Source organism: Alnus glutinosa, chromosome 9, assembly GCF_958979055.1.
Source record: "Alnus glutinosa chromosome 9, dhAlnGlut1.1, whole genome shotgun sequence".
Lineage (NCBI taxonomy): Eukaryota > Viridiplantae > Streptophyta > Magnoliopsida > Fagales > Betulaceae > Alnus > Alnus glutinosa.
In genome coordinates, this window is record NC_084894.1 from 28,444,935 (window position 1) to 28,462,389 (window position 17,455).

Sequence of the window (17,455 nt, forward strand, 5' to 3'; positions counted from 1 at the left end):
GATCTTTAAAGTCACAATCATAATCTAGACAATCTCATTGTTGTCCTATTTGCCGATTGCCATTCGACTAGGACATTATTGCCCCACCATCAAAGATATTTACAACCTCAATCTCTTCTAAATTTCTAATACTCCTCCTCTCCTCTCCCCTCAATTGCTGATTTTTTTTTCTCTTTATTCGAAAGGATAGGAGAGGTCGGCCAACTGTAACTACTCTTATATGCTGAATTGAGAGTGACTTTGATCCTTCTCTCCTTTTTTTTATTATCTTCTTTATTTTTTTTTTCATTTGTTTAGGAAAAAACAATGTGGATTTTGCACAACATTTCTTATAAATAAACGGAGCAAAAAAACAGCTTAAACAAGGGCTGGAGAAGTCAACCAAGTAATTATAGAAGTTACTCTTGTGTTTTTTTTCCGTCCCTCTAAAAATAAAGTGACTTTTAAAATTATCACTTGATCAAAATTCAATAGTCATCAATTACAAACTCAATACTAATTTTAAAAGTTATATTATTTTTAGAGAGAGTATGAACAAAATAATAACTTTGGACATTCAAAATATATTATATTATGCATCAAAGGACGTCAACCAGAGTGCCCACCGCATTCATTCGGCCAATTAGTATATTCTATGTATTATATACTATATACTATATAAAGTAGTGGGTTGAGAAAAGTATATAGCCTTTCCTTTTCAATTTTCCTCTCAATGTTTGTAAAAGCACTTGCAAATTGAAAGACCCCTTTCACTTATCTTGTGCTTATCCTCTCTTTTTGCTATTATTTCTTTTATATATATATATATATTCGTTTTTCAAGCTAATCTATCAATGACCTCAACATCATTGTCTTTTCCTCTTTGAAAACCCATAAACAAATGCAATTATAGTGGTTGAATTTATGACTTACCTGCCACGTCCACCCTTTCTTTTTTTTTTTTTTTTTTTCTTACAAATAAACTAGTTGATGAAAAGTTTGACAAATCAAAGCCTATTAATTATAGTTATACTAATACCATTGTTTTACTTCCATTTGCTCCCAACGGCACGGTGGCTTGTGCACCCGGCACCCCTCGATGGGGTAGTCAACACCCCTCCTAATTTTATTTTATTTTTTTGTTTGCGATTATTGGTGTACGTGCTAGAGTCTATTCGATAATTCGTAAAATGCTTTCGTGTCAATACTAATGAACGCCAATAATTATTTGGAAAATAAGTAGCAGGCTTGTTGTATGATTCACTAATTGAATTATAGATAATAATAAAAAATATTTTATATATATATATATATATATAGAAACTTTCAACGTCTGACGATCAATTTGGAGGCCATTTTTGGGCTCTGAAACCAATTGCATTAGTCAATTGATGACAACTGTTTTAATCATGCGCGTATTATATACAGTTTGATTAATTCTTGAAGAGGAAAATGTATTCAATCCAATCAGTGGGCAATGACTTTAAAATACATTTCAGTAACCAGCTGGAACCTATAATTGCCACCACAGGTTACGACCGGTTAAGACATTAGGAGGAAGAGTATAACTTCTATCCGGTCGTGGTAAAAAGGAATGGTTTTTTACCCACCAAAAAAAAATTGACATGCTGGCTAAAACTTAAAAAATGAAATGATGTTGGTGTATTGGATCCTTCTTACAACTCTCCACTTCTCCCCACCGCCCAAGAAAATCACGATTTAGCCTGAAGAAAAACTCCCCCAACCGGAAGAGCACCAGCACTGCCCCAAATCCGCGGCCCCACCGTGGCACTACCCAGGCCGAAGAGCCACCACCACCGGGCCACGCGGCCACCCAAGGGGTCTGGGGGTGGCTTTCAGGCCACCCCTAGATGGATCTAGGGTATGCTCGAAGGCCACCCCAAGCCCTGGGGTGGCCATGCGACCACCCTCGGCCACTAGGGGGTGGCCACGCGGCTACCCTTGGTCCATGGGGAGGTCGCACCGCCACCCCGGGGTCGAGGGGTGGCCTTCGGGCCAACTTTCCTGTCCCTCACCGTCGGCCCAAGTCGACTCTGTTGGCCAGCCTATTGGTGGCGACTGCGGTTGTAGTGGCAGCGGTGGCGGGTTACGCTAGGGATGGGGTTTCTGCAGGTTGCAGTCTTGGTTGTTTGAGTTTTTAGTTCATTTTTTTTTTCATGAATTGGGTGTGATTGGGTGTTTTCACCATATATTGCTTTGGTGTGCTAAACTGACTTGTCAAGTGCTTATTGGTGGGCAAAAAACTCTTGTTTTCTGCCATGACCGTATAGAAGGGGTTCTCCTTTGAGAAATGTTTTATTTTATTTTCTTATTTTTTTTCATGTCCTCTTATTTTAAAAATTAATTATTAAATTTGTAGGACTCATCATGTTGGTCATTCCTAGATGTTTAATGTTATATTTTTAGCAAAATGTTTTCTTTTAAATTGGGTCAGGAGAAAGTCTATTAAATTGACATTTATTCTTAAAACATGTGATTTTCAAAAATAAATAAATAAATAAAATTCTCCTATATATATTATATATGTTTGGAGCATCCACATTTTGGATTCCTATGTAAAATGACTAACCAAACATCTTCATCCAATTTTCTTGACCAAATGCATTTTTCTTTTCATCTAGAATTCTTACCCAAATGTAGGGAAATATTGTAAATGAATGAATAGGGTTTTTTTTTTTTTTTATGATTTTCTCTCTCTCATACTCTCTCCCTCTCCCTCTCTCTCTTTCTTTATTAATTTTTCTCTCGATCTTTAGAACAAGTCTATGTTTAAAAAAAAAAAATGAAAGAAAATAAAGAATATTTAAATTATATAGAAAATAAATAAATAATCGAATGTAGAATGCATTTAAAAAGTCATTAACTAAAATAGAAAAGATAGTTTGTGGTTATATATATATATAGAGAGAGTAATTCTAAATACTCATCTTCTATTCTATTACATTCCTATACTATTAGGCAAATGTAAAAGTAACCATCAGCCTTTAAATTTTTTTATTTTTTAATAAAAATTGATTTAATGGTTAATAAATACTGCCACATCAATCTAATGATTAAAAAAATGAGATGAAAATGAGTATATCGAGTTAATATTTTATCACATTAATGTAGATGTTCTAATGCCGGCTATTCGAAGAATTACTTTGTTTGTTTTAACTGTAACCAGTAACCATGCATTATTAATTGTGCAAAGCGTGCATGTTTCTATTGAAAACTTTGGGTAATTAATTAGAACTTGGCCTATTTTATATTCAATTGACTTATTAGAACATTAATCTAAAATAATTTATTATTTATTCTAGTATACCATACTATCATGAAATCAAATTCTGTTGGAAATCAAGATTGTGGGTGGTAAGAAAAATATGTTGCATAATTAACGTGGAGGATTACAATGAAATGGACAGGTTAAATGGATTTGGACACGAGTGACTATAAAACGTTACAATTTATAGTGGTGGCATCATATCATCGTCCAATAATGCCTCCAAAAATTGACTTATTTGGTTTTTTCCCACATTTTGCATGAATCATTATATACAATTTGACAACGTCTCTGGCCAGCCCGCCATAGGGTTTGCCTAGTGGGGGACAGCTAGTTTAAAATAATATTATTTAGTTTGAGAATTATGGTAAAAAGCTTAAAAAAAAAGGATTGCCTTTGTCTGATAAAGAAAAAAAATGATTAATGATCAATCAAACATTTGATAGTGGTATTGAATAATATTGGCATGAATGTTTTGTACAATTTTAATAATTTTTTAAAAAAAAAAAATTAAGTATTGAATATATAGAACCTACGTGTAGGAAAATAGATTTAATAATTAGTTTGAAAAAAAATTTGTAAGAGAAATGATTATTGTACAAGTACTCTTGACACAACTTTTTTACTACTCCAACGATTTTTTTTCAAACTAACCATTGGATTTGTTTTCTTACATCTGGGTCATAAATATCCAACGGTTGATCTTAAAAAAGAGTAATGTTTCTTACACAACTCTCTCACAACTCTAACTACTTTTTGTTATGATCAATCATTGGATTTGTTTTTCAACATGTGAGTCCTAAATATTCAATGGCTGATTTTAAAAGAAAGTTGTTAGAGTTGTACAATAATTGAACGAAAGTGTGTATATTTGTTGTGCAGAAAACATTACTCTATAAATTAATGTGGCAGTTTTATTGAATAATGATTGTTGTACACCAAGTGTACAACAATCATACAACACCCCTTCACAAGGGGTGGGCCCTACAATGTATGGGACCCACCCCTTGTGAAGGGGTGTTGTATGATTGTTGTACACCAAGTTTTATTTGACACCTATTATGTCGGGAGAAATGATCCCTACACTCATTTCTCACAACAGCTCCACAACAAGCTGATGTGGCTAGTAATATTTTATTATTTTTTTACAAAAAGAAAACAAAACAAAACAAAAAAAATAATAAAATATTACCAGACACGTCAGCTTGTTGTGGAGCTGTTGTGAGAAATGAGTGTAGGGATCATTTCTCTTATGTCGGTTCTTAAACAATTAAATATATTTTTCAAATCTTATTGTTTAATTATTTTTTTTACTCATATCGTATCACGTATTAACCTAAACTGTCACGTTAAATTTATAAGAGAATTATAGTAAAAATTGTAATAATCCATAAAAAAAAATTTATTTATGTTTTTTTTTTTTGTTGTTGTAACTCTCGTCCTATCAGATCACTGACGTGGAACACACTTGATTGAAAAGAAAGAAAGAAGAAAAGATCTTAAATTTTTTTGAGATTTTTTTTTAATTGATATTTGAAAATTGAAAGTAAGAAATATCAGAATTGGAAAAGGAAAAAATAAATAAAAAAAAGTCGAGCTCTGATGCGTTGGTATTTCGTCCGAAGAATCAGACGGTGGTGATGGACCCAACCATCACAAACAAGAATTCTTCACTGCTCGACGAGGAATGCACCAGCCGGGAATCGAACCCGGGTCTGTACCGTGGCAGGGTACTATTCTACCACTAGACCACTGGTGCTTGTTGTTGTGTATGTAAGCATATTTAATATTAACCGCTTCATCGCCAAAAAATACAGGAAGTCATAATTTAATGCTTAAAAACAAAATAGCAATCATGTGCTTAAATAATTTTGAAAAACTTTTGATCAACTTGGGTTGGGCTGCTTGAATAATTTAACTGCCATGTGGCATATGTCATGTTAGTCAAAACTGTTTGATTAATAACAATTTTTGGGCCTAGGCTTGTTGGTCCTTAACACCCATCGGTTAAGCAAACTGTGAGCAAATTTTTTTGTGTTTTTGGAAACATCACCTTCATTAGAAGAGAACAGCCCCAAAAGAGGATTATGATGATTCAAAGGACATCACAAATACAAGATTAAAAACAGAAGACAAATTTATCGCCCGAAAGCGAAAGCACAGCCCAAAGGCCATCATAGTGACCAGAGATGAAGAATTTATACCCATTAAGTCAAGATAAAACATGAGCTATCAAATACAATGAATAATAAGACATGAACTTACATTTAGGCCTCCAAAAAACAATAAAGCACAACCTATCTAAAGATAAGAGGCCAGGTCTAACTAAAAGCTACTTAAAAGCCCATACGAAATCAGTCCATTGCAATGATGCACTATGAAAAAAAAGAATATACAAAAACCAAAGAGAAAAACATCCACCGCCATCGCTGGAAAAAGAGCCAATCATCACCTGAGTCGATGCGTGCAATGCACCAATATCTCCCAAGACTCCCAGCAGAACCCAACCACTACAAACCACCACCAACAGTCACAAACTAAGCCTGAGAAGCAAGGCATAACCCTCACGTGCCAATTCGGGAAGCAAGTTCCCCAGCGCATGTAAGCCACGCATCGGTCAGGGAATAGCGACACGACCGCAGCTTAAGACAATCGGACCGGAATACGGTGGCAAAGACGGCTAGGCAGCGCGTGACGGGAGATCTCTAATTAAAACGCATAGATCTAGCTCATAAATAAAACTTTACCAAGCACTGCTAGATAAGGCGAAATACACTAGGGACTCAAAGAACAACTGGTTTCAAAACCAACAAAGCCACTGGAGATTTCCTGTCAGAGAAAAGAAAAAACAAGCAAAGAACACAAAATCATAAAACAAAAGAAACACTCCACAATCCCAAAGGATCAAGAGAACACCAGCCACCACCCGAACTGGTCTGGGTGGAACAAAACACCCTACCCTAGTGGTAGGGACAAAAAACATCCTCCACTGGTAAAGGTAGGGAGGGACAAAATCTCCAAGCTCCAAGCTTGGAGAACAAAAGACCGGGAGGAGGGAGGCGTGAGACCTCCCTCCCATGGCAATCAGATCTCTAAAGGAACTCTCTCTCTCTCTAGGAAGTTGAGAGCTTCTCTCTCTCAAATGTTCACGTCTTTCTCGCAAACTATGAGCGAATTAAGTTTATATTATTTATCACATTTTTATTTCACAATATTAATGTAGTAGTCTTACTCAACTCTTATTATTATTATTATTTAACAATAATAGGTTTAAAGATTAGTTGACACTATCACGTTAACATTATTGCCATCAAATTTATATCCAACCTTCAAAAGAACATAAACAATGAATTTTTCATCCATTTCAATGTCATAAAAGACTTTGTTTTGCAGCAATAGAAGGATTACACTTTACTTTTGTTAAATATGAATTTAATTATTTAATTAATATTTTAACACTCTCTTTCAGGCGTGGACTCAAACTTTGCCTCAATACTGAAATAAGGATTTGAACTCACAATAAATTTGATCATCTAATTAATACTTTAATAACTTCTTCATCATAAGTGAAAATGTCTAATTTGCGTTCTCATCTCACCGACTTAAGTAAGAATTAGAATCACCACCTTGAATGCCGGTGGTTTGTAGAGAGAGATAAAGATTCGTGCATACAATGGTTCCCTATCAATTATGATTCATAAGCTCATAACGTTCATTGTATGTTTATAAGGTGTTAAAGAGAGGGATAAATAAACTTTTATTTTTTTAAAATTTGTTTCACATATGTATATATTCTGAAAAAAAAGAAATGTAAACATTAATACTGTATTTAGTAGTTAAGACAACTACTAAAATCATTCAAAAAGATGGTGAAACTCAAGCAAGCATCACCTTGTATATACACAAATCAACTGAAATGAATAAACTTAGATACGAGAGGCAAATGCCATAAGAATGTACAAAAATGCATTTTTCTACATCAAAACAACCACAACATAGAAGGGGAGGCAACAGAAAAAAAGAATGTCTTCCCTAATGCCTTCAAAATCTTAAGCTAGATTGTTAGCATCTATGGTTATTCTCACTGTCTTCGTTCTTCTATGTATTTGATTGTCCTTCCCTGTCAATCCATCTGTGTTGACTATGCTTTCATTTCCACTCATTTATGTACGATCCTTCCAAAGGCACTCAGAGGCAGAGTGGGGGGAAATCATCTTCATCTTTCAAATGATACAACTGCACTTCAACCCTAGAAACCCAAGCAACATAGAAAAACTTTGGACAGCCCCTCAAAGGAAAAGAAAATCTATTAGCAGCTACAGGAAAATTATTGGAAGTAATATTACCTCTCTCGATTGTTTCCGGGTAATGAATTAAGACTCTGGACTGCTGATGCCAAAGGCTGAGGCGAAAGAGACCCAGATTCAAGTTTATTAGATGGGCGAGGGAAGCCATTGGCAAGTAAACACCCCCATTGGGAAATGAGAGATTGGTGAGAATCTGATGATACAGACTTCTTGCAGCCTAGAACTGGGAACTCATCATGCGAGAGTTCATGGTTGCCTTCATCAGACAAGTTCACCTGTCGTGAAGCTGGAGTCAAGCCATTGTTATGAATATCTCTCTGGAATTGACCATGAACCCCCACTGCACGATTTCTTCCTTGCTTTGAAACTGGCATGTCCCTATATGAAAGACAATTCTGCAAAATTAAGCACAAGAGAATTATGAGACTATATAGCTCATGAATGAAAAGCTTGACCAGCTCATGGCCCCAAGTAAATGATTCAACAAAAATCGCAAATGTCCATAAATATAATTCTGGATGAAAATACAAATTTTGGGAAGTATGTGCCTATTCCTCGTGGTTTTTTCTTTTCTTCTAGACCATAAGCGGAACAAGATGAAGTAGAATTAGAGTAAAATTGTGGTCTTAAAACAACACCATTTTTACTCATTTGAGAATGATCATTCTGTAACTGAAGTGACATTGGAGGCATGGGCAGTAGAGGCGGAGATACAGCATACCCATGGCAAAGCTGACCATATTGCAAGTTCCTAAGGTGACTATCATAATCCCCACTAAGGTCCAGCAAGCATTTTAAAGCTTCTGTGCTTCCAGGAACCCCAGTAATATATCTTTCTCCATTACAAGGGGCAACATTAGCGACAGAGCTGGCAACGATTGAACATGTAAATGCCATACCTGTTTGATTAATACATGAGCATACTAAATTGTTATCTGATAAGTGATTCTCTTTGACTTCAGGCCATAAAGTGGAGACCATCTTATCATTGACTACAAAATTTGCAGGCATCTTTTGACAAGGATTGCAATTATCAATCTTCCATTTCTTTTGAAACAAACCTGAACTATTAAAATGAGTTGCATGGTGAGAGTCCCCTGAAACCAAAGTACCCGAGTTGCTTTTTGAAGGCAAACAATGGGACAAGTCATTAGTCCTTATTCTCAAAATTCTAGAGTTTGAAACCTCTTTAGCATCCCCAGCAAAACAACACCCTATAACAGCATTTTTGTCCACAATGTAGTCCAATTGTGGCAATGGCTCAGAGGAAACCACTTTCTGTGAGTTTCCTTTTGGTCTAATTCCAGGATTGAATTCAATACCTGATATCGTGTCATCATGGAAACCAAAAGTGGACTTTAGAAACACTGTGTCTTTAGAGCACACTATGGGCTGTAATGATAAGGATGAAAAGTCAGAACCTCTTGCACCAGATGCCAGGGAAAGATTTTGAATATCAGTCCAACAATTGCTTCCATGCCTATCCAGAGTGTTGGAAAAGAACATTTTGAGCTCATTTGCTATTCTTTCTCTTGGTAACAAGAGAATCCCGCCAAGCTTGCAAGCCCCATATTTAAGCGCACTACGTATTCGATAGAAATTACCTGGTAGAAAACCCATGAGAGTCTGCTGAAAAAAAAAAAACATTAATGAAGAAAACGTTGATAACAACAACAACGCCAACATATAGGTAAAAGCGATGAATTGGGGTTATACTGGTGATGACTATATAAGAAAAAGAGGTGATGACAATAACAGATGAGGTGGTAATGAACACTAATGAGAAGCTGACAATGATTCAGGAAGTGGAATAATTATTGGCGTTTACAGTAATAAAATGTGGTTTTATTTTTTTTAGGTCCAATTTATGGCAATAGTGAACATAATAGTCATTTGTGCCAACAGTAGTGGCATCATACATGTAATGTACTTAATGACTGTGATGCTAGTAGCAATATTGGTAGAACCCACCTTTTAGAAACAAGATTCATCTTCAAAAGGATGATCTAATTGTCTTTCAATAATATCACCCAGCACGGAAGTCATGCATAGACTAAATGCATCAAAATATAAAGAAAACTGCCTCTACCTCTATTGATACTGCGCCCAAGGTTGTTGTTTTCTTTAAGTGGATCAATTATGTTAAGATGCTTTTGGGGAAATGCTCGTGAGTTTGTTTCAAGTCCCCTTGGTAGCACTGAAAACATCTCAAAACAGCTCCTAAGAAACTCTTTACTTAGCAGTAGATGATCTCCCCCATTTTCTGGTATCTCAACTGAAGAGAGAAAGAGAAAGATCAAGAAAACAACAACAAAGGCATCCAATGTCACAAAGACAATGGGTATATTACTCACCCCTAATCTCAGGAAGAGAAGATCTACAAACTGGTCCACTTAAACTGATACAATACTTTTCCCAATCAAATTTGCTAAAGTAATCTAAAAATCTATAAAGAACCTATTTAAAAAAAGAAAAGAAGAAAAAGGGAAAAAAGAACAAACACAATTAAATACTCAATCCAATATACACATAGTGCAAGTAATTCAATTAAGATTTGTAGGAGTACTCACAGCTAAAGGTTCATTTAGGGAAGAATGAAATAGATGAAAAATATAAAGGACCAATGTCTCCAAAGCATATGTTGAAATCAAGCCATGATGAGCACCAAGAATACGACTTTCATAATAGCACCAAGCTTTTATAAGAATAATGCTGCGTTTAAAGAGATGATCTTTACCAACGAGGCGATCAACCTGCATAACAAGTAGCGTTAGAAATATGAAACTTCCAAAAGGTAGTATTTAATTAAATCCATATTCCATATTGTTTAAAAACATAAAGCTAAACAAAAATGTTGCAATTAGAATGTAATGGAATGATAATCAATGTACAAGCCATTTTATAGACAAATACAAACAAATAATATATATTCTACACATTTTTTTTTTTTTTATGAATTAAATTGATTTCAAAGGCTAATGTAGAAACAAAAATTAACTCATTCAAAATCATTTGTTATAAAATAAGATAATTTATCCTGCAGCAGACTAGTTACATTGAAATACGTGCCAATCACATTTTAAAATCTGATAAGGCTTCCTACATACCTGTTCAAGAAAACAAAGTGTACAAAGTCCTCCTAACTGATTGAAGGATATATCTACCACAATATTTTGTACAATACATTTCAAAATCTTAACCTGCCACCATTAAATGTAGCTACAATTAATAACAAACTTCTATAAGTTAATAATAATACATATAATGACACAAGATGTCAATCATACAAATAACATCTTTTGAGTTCTAATCAAGGAGGATTTCAATTTCAATAGTATTGGGTTGCAAGGCATGAAAATTTCAACCCACATGCAAAGTGACACAAGCCAATTCACCACAGTTTTTTTTTTTAGAAAAAAAAAAAAAAAAAAAAAAAAAAAAAAAAAAAAAAAAAAAAAGTAGAGAAGGTGGAGAAAACCTCAGCATCAATGCAATGAACATCTTTCACTTCATATGGAGGAGCTTCATTATGTTCTTCTCTCCTTAGAACGGCAAGAACATCAGATACCAAGGAATTCTCGATGTTTGGACAGCTAACTGCAGTCAAATCAATATCCCCATCAGGAAGGTATGTTTTTAGTGGAACTGATCCATATGGGAGCACCTGTAAAAATAAGCATACAAAATCAACTTACTGAACTTGTAAGTCTTTCAATGAAATTGAGCAAAAACCCCTTCAGCATCACTTGCTCCCATATATTAATATTCTCAATACTTATAACATCCAAGAATTAGAATTGAGCAGTTGAATCCTTACCTTGCATTGATCGAAAGGATCTGTCAGCCTTCCTTTAGACAAAATAGTTCAGTCCAACAATGCAAGTTCTCTAAATTACAAGAAGTTCTCTAATACAACTATTTAGATCGTACCATAACACCATTATTTACATTTAAGCCATTTGACATTCAATCATAACCCAATGAACCCTCTAACTAACTATGCTCATAAAACAGACATCTACACTCAAGAAAGCAAATACAAGAAAACTTCACTTAACTTGCTGCAACAAGTAAAAGTACAATTACTTACACAATGAGCATCCAATCAACCCTACAATTATACACATGAGAGATGTAAAATATATCCTTGACTACTATCTCCTTCACTAACTCTTACCTTGTTTATATCATTCCAAAATTTCATTTGATATTGAATCTCCAGGTACCTTCATTCATTCATGAATTATGAGTTGATCTCTCTGGAAACACTTTATCACTCATATCCACCACCTAATCATATAAAAAAATGACAAACTCAAATCTATATCCTTCAACTCCAAACACAAATAGTTGGCAACCACAACCTCACATGTAACGACCCGCTTTTTACAAAAGAGCGTAAGTAATTATATCTGGATAATTACGTATCGTTAACCATTCAGAGTTGATAAAATCTAGCAGCGGAAAAATACGAATATCTTTTTTTTTTTAACATCACCGATAGGGACAACTCCCTTACGATATATTCAGAGCTTTAACTGACATCTTCTAGAAAATACATTAAAAATCTTTACACTATTTACAAAGAAACATGTGTCACATATGACACTAAAGCCTGCATGGAACTTATTAATTACAAGTAAATGTCTAGACATATTACAAGCAAATAGTACAAACATCTATGAGTACAAAGTACTAAAATCCTAACTACACAGCTATAAATCTCTTAAGCTAGCAGTTAATCCATTCCATAATCTTCAGTACCTGCGCAAACATCTATGAGAAGGTGGTTACCGCCACAATCCCATAGTTCCATGAGTGAGCTAACTGTCTTTCAACAACATCATGATTTATGCGTTATTTTAAGGAACAGATATGACATAATGATGTGGTGATAGTTTTTCATGCAAAGTTTAACAGTTTATATAGTGATTACACTCCTCTCTTGTAAGGGCACGTTCCCCCGTTTAATTGTGTTTCTCGAGGCCGTTCCCTCTACATTACATTTTAATTAGCTTTGTTTTCGCACTATTGGAGACCTCCCTCCTCTAGTGCTTTGAAAGACGTTCCAATCAATATGATTATTAGGGTTTCCGGTTCAACTCTATCATGAACCTTTGGGAGACGTTGCGCCCAATATTAATAGGTTGATTATTAACAGTATGCAATAATCAGTCACACGAATCCAATTAAAATAAAACATAAACACAACATTACTGAAATCCAGTGCTACCCTCAGTAAGTATAAAAATACTTACAGTCCTTTTGTGCTGTCTCAATTCATCATCTGCATCAAACACATATACATGTGCATACAATGTCAATATCATTACTTTCTAGAAACTCATGCCTCAACATGAATTCTATTTTTATACATAGACACATACATAGAAGCGATCATCTATTAATTGGAAAATCACTTACATTTATGAACACTCAACATGGTTAAAACTTAATATTTACTTAATCAATTAGCAAATCAATACTTTGGAATAACATCTAATCTAGGTCTCAAGTAATCACTCGAGTACAATCTAAAACTCTTAATATCATTCTCTATAGCATAGAGAAATCAACCAACAAGAAACCTATGTATTTTTCTAACAAAACCTAATCACTTTTAGGGAACATCAATCTAATTACCAAACCAATTAACAAAACATATTAACAATTATTTCAACCAATATATTTGAGAAATCATAATAATACAGCATGCTCAATTTCCATAATACTCAATTTCTAAAACAATGCATTGCATGATTAAACTCATGAAATCGTTTTTTAATTCTAGAGTTTTATAATTAATCAAGCCCTTAGTTTAAACAACATCACTCATTAATTATCAATAATCAAACATAATCAATACTTTAGAGTATATATATATTTTTCAAAATATAATATACATAAATAAGTTATAATTAGAATACTCAATTCTATAATTATTAAAGTTATATTTTAATATACTAGTTACTTGATTTTATGAAAATATATACTTTTAGGCTAATTAAAAACTTAGAAACTCACATTAAGGATTTCCACTCGAAAATCCAGCGAAACGGTGAGTTTGGTCGCCGGGGAAAATAGCCGGAAAGTCGCCGGAAAAGTGGCCGGAAAGTCGCCGGAAAAGTGGCCCGAAAAGTCGCCGGAAAGTGGCCGGGAAAGTCACCGGAAAAGTCGCCGGAGAAGCTGCCGGAGACACTGCCGGCGGCGGGTCGCCGGCGGGTCGGGATTCCAGGTTCGGGTCAAGCTCAGTGGGTCTGGGTTACTGCTGGGTTTAATGGCTTCGGTCTGGGCTCAGTGGGTTTGAGCTGAAGTCAGCCCATGGTGGTCATGGGCTTGGTTGGGTCAGATCAGATTGGGTTGGGCTGGATCGCTGCTGGGTTTGAAGGGCTGTTTGCTGAAATGGACAAAACAGCAAAATAGAAGGAAAGAAAGTTGCAGAAAATAACGCAGACCGGGAGAGCTTTGCATAAAATGGAGAAAGAATGAAGAAGGAAGTTGCTGTCTAGCTTTCTCCCTACTCAGTTTCTTCACTCCATCTCTAAATCTCCCTCTAACTCTCGGTTCACTGACTGAGTTTAGTGCATGCATGGTCTTCGGTTCACGGCTTCGGGGTTTGGCCGTGTCGATGGGTCACAGGTTGCTATGGATTCGGCTTCCCTCTCAATTTCCTTTCTCATTTTCTGCTGTGCCACATGAGCCTCAGTGTAGAGGAGTAGAACAGAAAAAAAAAAAAAGGAGAAATAAAAGAGGAAGAAGAAGGAAGAAGGGAACCGGGTCCTGACAGCTTCTCACCAAAACTCTCATCTTACACTCTCTGTATTTTTTTTTTTTCTTCTTTGTTTCTCTCAGACTGTCGGTCTTAAAAGGAGAAATAAGAAGGATTAAAGAAAGAAGGAATAGGGAGATAAGGAATAAAGAATTAAAAGTAGAAAGAAGGTGATGAGAGAGAGAAACATAAAATAATGAACACAAAGCATTCCATATTCGCATCTCTCCCACTAGGTTAGTGCTCTAGCATGATATAAAATAAACAAAACCAGCTTGTCAAGTTATCATTTTGATGCCTTTCGGCCAAATCGGCCACTGCATAAATATATGCATTATTATGCTTGAAGTGCCGACTGTCTGTCGAGGGAATAAAAGAAGAATAAAAAGAAAGGAAAAAGAAGACGTCGAGTGGATTGAGTTGGTGAAGGTACTTCCGCGATTAGTATAAATAGAAATGGAAGGTTTTAATAAACCAAGGGGGAAAGCAAAATAATGTGCGACTGCTTAAACGATTTAAAAATAGGTTTAAATGGAATAAAACGGCTAATCAATTTTAACAGACTGTGTTATAAAAACTGGGTCTTTATCAATTTAATAATTCACTAGAGTGTATTTTAAATTCGTTTTGAGTTTATAAATATATTTTATTATGAATAATAATGCTTTTATTATTATTACAATAAATAATAAATTGTCAAAATCATATTTGCGTAATTATGAAAATAGGATAATTAATCTAATGATTAATTATCTGTCTATTTTATTAACTCAGAAATAATCAGTTTTATTAAAACACAGCTTTTCAAATCAATTGAAAATATTTATAAAACAACTAAAATAATTATTTTTATTCTTTAACGTATTTTAAAATATGTTTTAAAATCCGGGGCGTTACATCACATCACACAATCAAGATTTCATCCAAATATATCTTGAAGAAAAGTAAAGGGCACAATGACCGTGACATTATTGCCCACCCTATACCATCACGAATGACGATGCAAAACATTAAAGCACCCAAACACACCACCTAGCTCAAAAGGCATTATCTTGCAACCCAATACACATACAATGCACTATAAGTAAAACCCAATATAGCATTCATGCAATGGGAGAACCAACAATTTTTTCTCCACCATACGTGATAACACAAGAAAAAGAACAAGAATGAGCATATATAAACAGAATTGCAAAAACTAGGCAAACCATGGAAGACCCACATGAAAGAATTGATAGAACAACAAAACACAGAAATTTGTGCATGTGTATGGTGTACCTCACATCCAACACGAGACGTAATGAGACCCTGAACATATTCAATGACCTCCCTCCTCTTGTAGTTGGTGGCCAAAGTGGGGTGAATCCTACACACAACCTCATGGGTGGTTCGCTCCGCTACAGCCCAAGGCTCGGCCCCAATGGACCCCGGATCAGGGTTCAAGGCGGGCAATGGTGGCGAAGTGCCGCAGAGGCCATATTCTTCGAAGACGACATCATTGGACCTCGGTGGCAAACAGACTTAAAGATGGCCCATGAAAGGAAAGAAGACACTTTTACACTAGAACTATGACACAACACAATCCAAATGCAATACAACACAACACAACAAAACACGCTAATCAATAATTCAGAGAGCCCCAGAAAGAAAGGGAGAGAGAGAGAGAGAGAGAGAGAGAGAGTTTTAGGTTTCTTGAGCACCAGGTGGGGCGAGAGAGAAACGACGCCGTTAGTGCAAGTGATTGGTTAAAGAATGGGATGATCATTGTGGTTTTGGAGTGAGTGCATTGGGATCATTGTGTGAATCGAATTCCCAATGAGGGAAAATATTTTTCTTTTCTCTTTTTACTTTTTTGATTCGATGTGATATGAGAATGGTGAAAAAGGACGAGAAATGGTTAGGATATGAATCCAATTTTCCAGATTCTGAATTCCCCAAATAAAACCTTTTTCCTGTTGAAGCAAACCCAACCCCACCCTTCGAAAAAAAAAAAAAAAAAAAAAACCTCAATCTCTACCTTTCTGGTCGTTTTTCTTTCCCAGAACAAAAGACACCATGAAATGTCAACGTATCTCTAGATGAATCTGTTGGAGTCATTAATGGGGTGTTATCACTAAAATTATCACACTATCTCCAGTAATTAAAAGCCAATCTTGTAATCATTAATGGGGTGTTATTACCATTTTTTATTTTTTTTTTTGGTTAAATGGAAAAAGCTAAACCAAATCTTTTTTTTCTTTTTCTTTTTTTAATGGAAACATGTCTATCACATTTACTTAAATGCTTCACCATGCCATGACATTCATTCCTGTGATTGACTGATTCTGATTGTGCCTCCATTGTGATGTTAATGCTTCCCATGCATGCTATCATTTTTCCTTGGGACTTCACCTTTGTTCCCAAAGGAGAAGTATTTTTAGTGTCTTCCAATATTGGAGAGATAATTAATGCACATACAAATCAGGTATTCATGAAACATAATGGGATAATTAATGCACATACATATCATGATAAATGCTATATACCACACTTTTTATTTAATCATACTGACGTGGCCAAGTGTATTAGCATTTGAATCAATCCTTGTTAAAAAAGAAAAAGAGAAAGAGATGCTATAATACTACATTTTAATCCTATTTTTATTTCATTATGTTGACACGACATGGTACAGTAGCCTTTGGATCAACCTTTATTAAAAAAAATTATATATATCTAAAGGTGACTAAAAGTTGTCGTGTCAGCAAAGTGGAATAAAAGTGTGGTATATGGCATTACTTAAAAAAGAAAATCCAATAACTGCCAAATCCTATTACACTAGTAGTCAATATAGTGAAATAAAAATCGCATAAATGTGTGGTGGATAGCATTAGCCCCAATAACATCTTGAAGAGTAAATACAAAAAGAAATCTCCAATTGGAAATACGTCCTATAATTGCAGCAGCCAGTAGTGAAAGATTCTAAAATTTGAACTTCATATTAACAATTGGGAAAACACTGAAAGTGACTTATACTGGAAGATTTGGGCCTTTGTCTCAGCAAATTTAGGCCCCATTGCACTTGGGCAATATTTGATCCTGTGCAATCAAATATTTGAAAAGGGTGTTCGAATGTGA

The 17,455-nt window shown here is 35.0% G+C and overlaps 1 protein-coding gene and 2 non-coding genes across 4 annotated transcripts; all 3 read right to left on the reverse strand.

The window, feature by feature from the left end:
• Positions 1-4,859: 4,859 nt before the first annotated feature.
• On the reverse strand, positions 4,860-4,944 carry LOC133878734 (small nucleolar RNA snoR114). The gene has a single exon (XR_009901977.1). It is a non-coding gene; the product is annotated as a small nucleolar RNA snoR114 (small nucleolar RNA).
• A 9-nt stretch (positions 4,945-4,953) lies between these two features.
• TRNAG-GCC (transfer RNA glycine (anticodon GCC)) lies at positions 4,954-5,024 on the reverse strand. Its single transcript has one exon. It is a non-coding gene; the product is annotated as a tRNA-Gly (tRNA).
• Positions 5,025-7,197: 2,173 nt separating this feature from the next.
• On the reverse strand, positions 7,198-14,400 carry LOC133878671 (uncharacterized). Of its 2 annotated transcripts, XM_062317255.1 has the most exons (10): positions 13,597-14,400; positions 12,831-12,859; positions 11,750-11,862; positions 11,051-11,236; positions 10,143-10,325; positions 9,927-10,029; positions 9,662-9,847; positions 8,634-9,176; positions 7,612-7,967; positions 7,198-7,514 (listed from the first exon to the last, which is right to left on the reverse strand). In XM_062317255.1, exons 3-9 carry the CDS (start codon positions 11,774-11,776, stop codon positions 7,951-7,953), a joined length of 1,245 nt encoding a protein of 414 aa, XP_062173239.1. In that variant the 5' UTR covers positions 11,777-11,862; positions 12,831-12,859; positions 13,597-14,400; the 3' UTR covers positions 7,198-7,514; positions 7,612-7,950. The 2 variants fall into 2 exon arrangements, 1 of the variants encoding a protein (XP_062173239.1); XR_009901949.1 differs by lacking the exons at positions 7,198-7,514; positions 7,612-7,967; positions 8,634-9,176; ... (4 more) ...; positions 11,750-11,862; positions 12,831-12,859 and adding an exon at positions 12,088-12,348.
• Between the last annotated feature and the right edge of the window lie 3,055 nt (positions 14,401-17,455).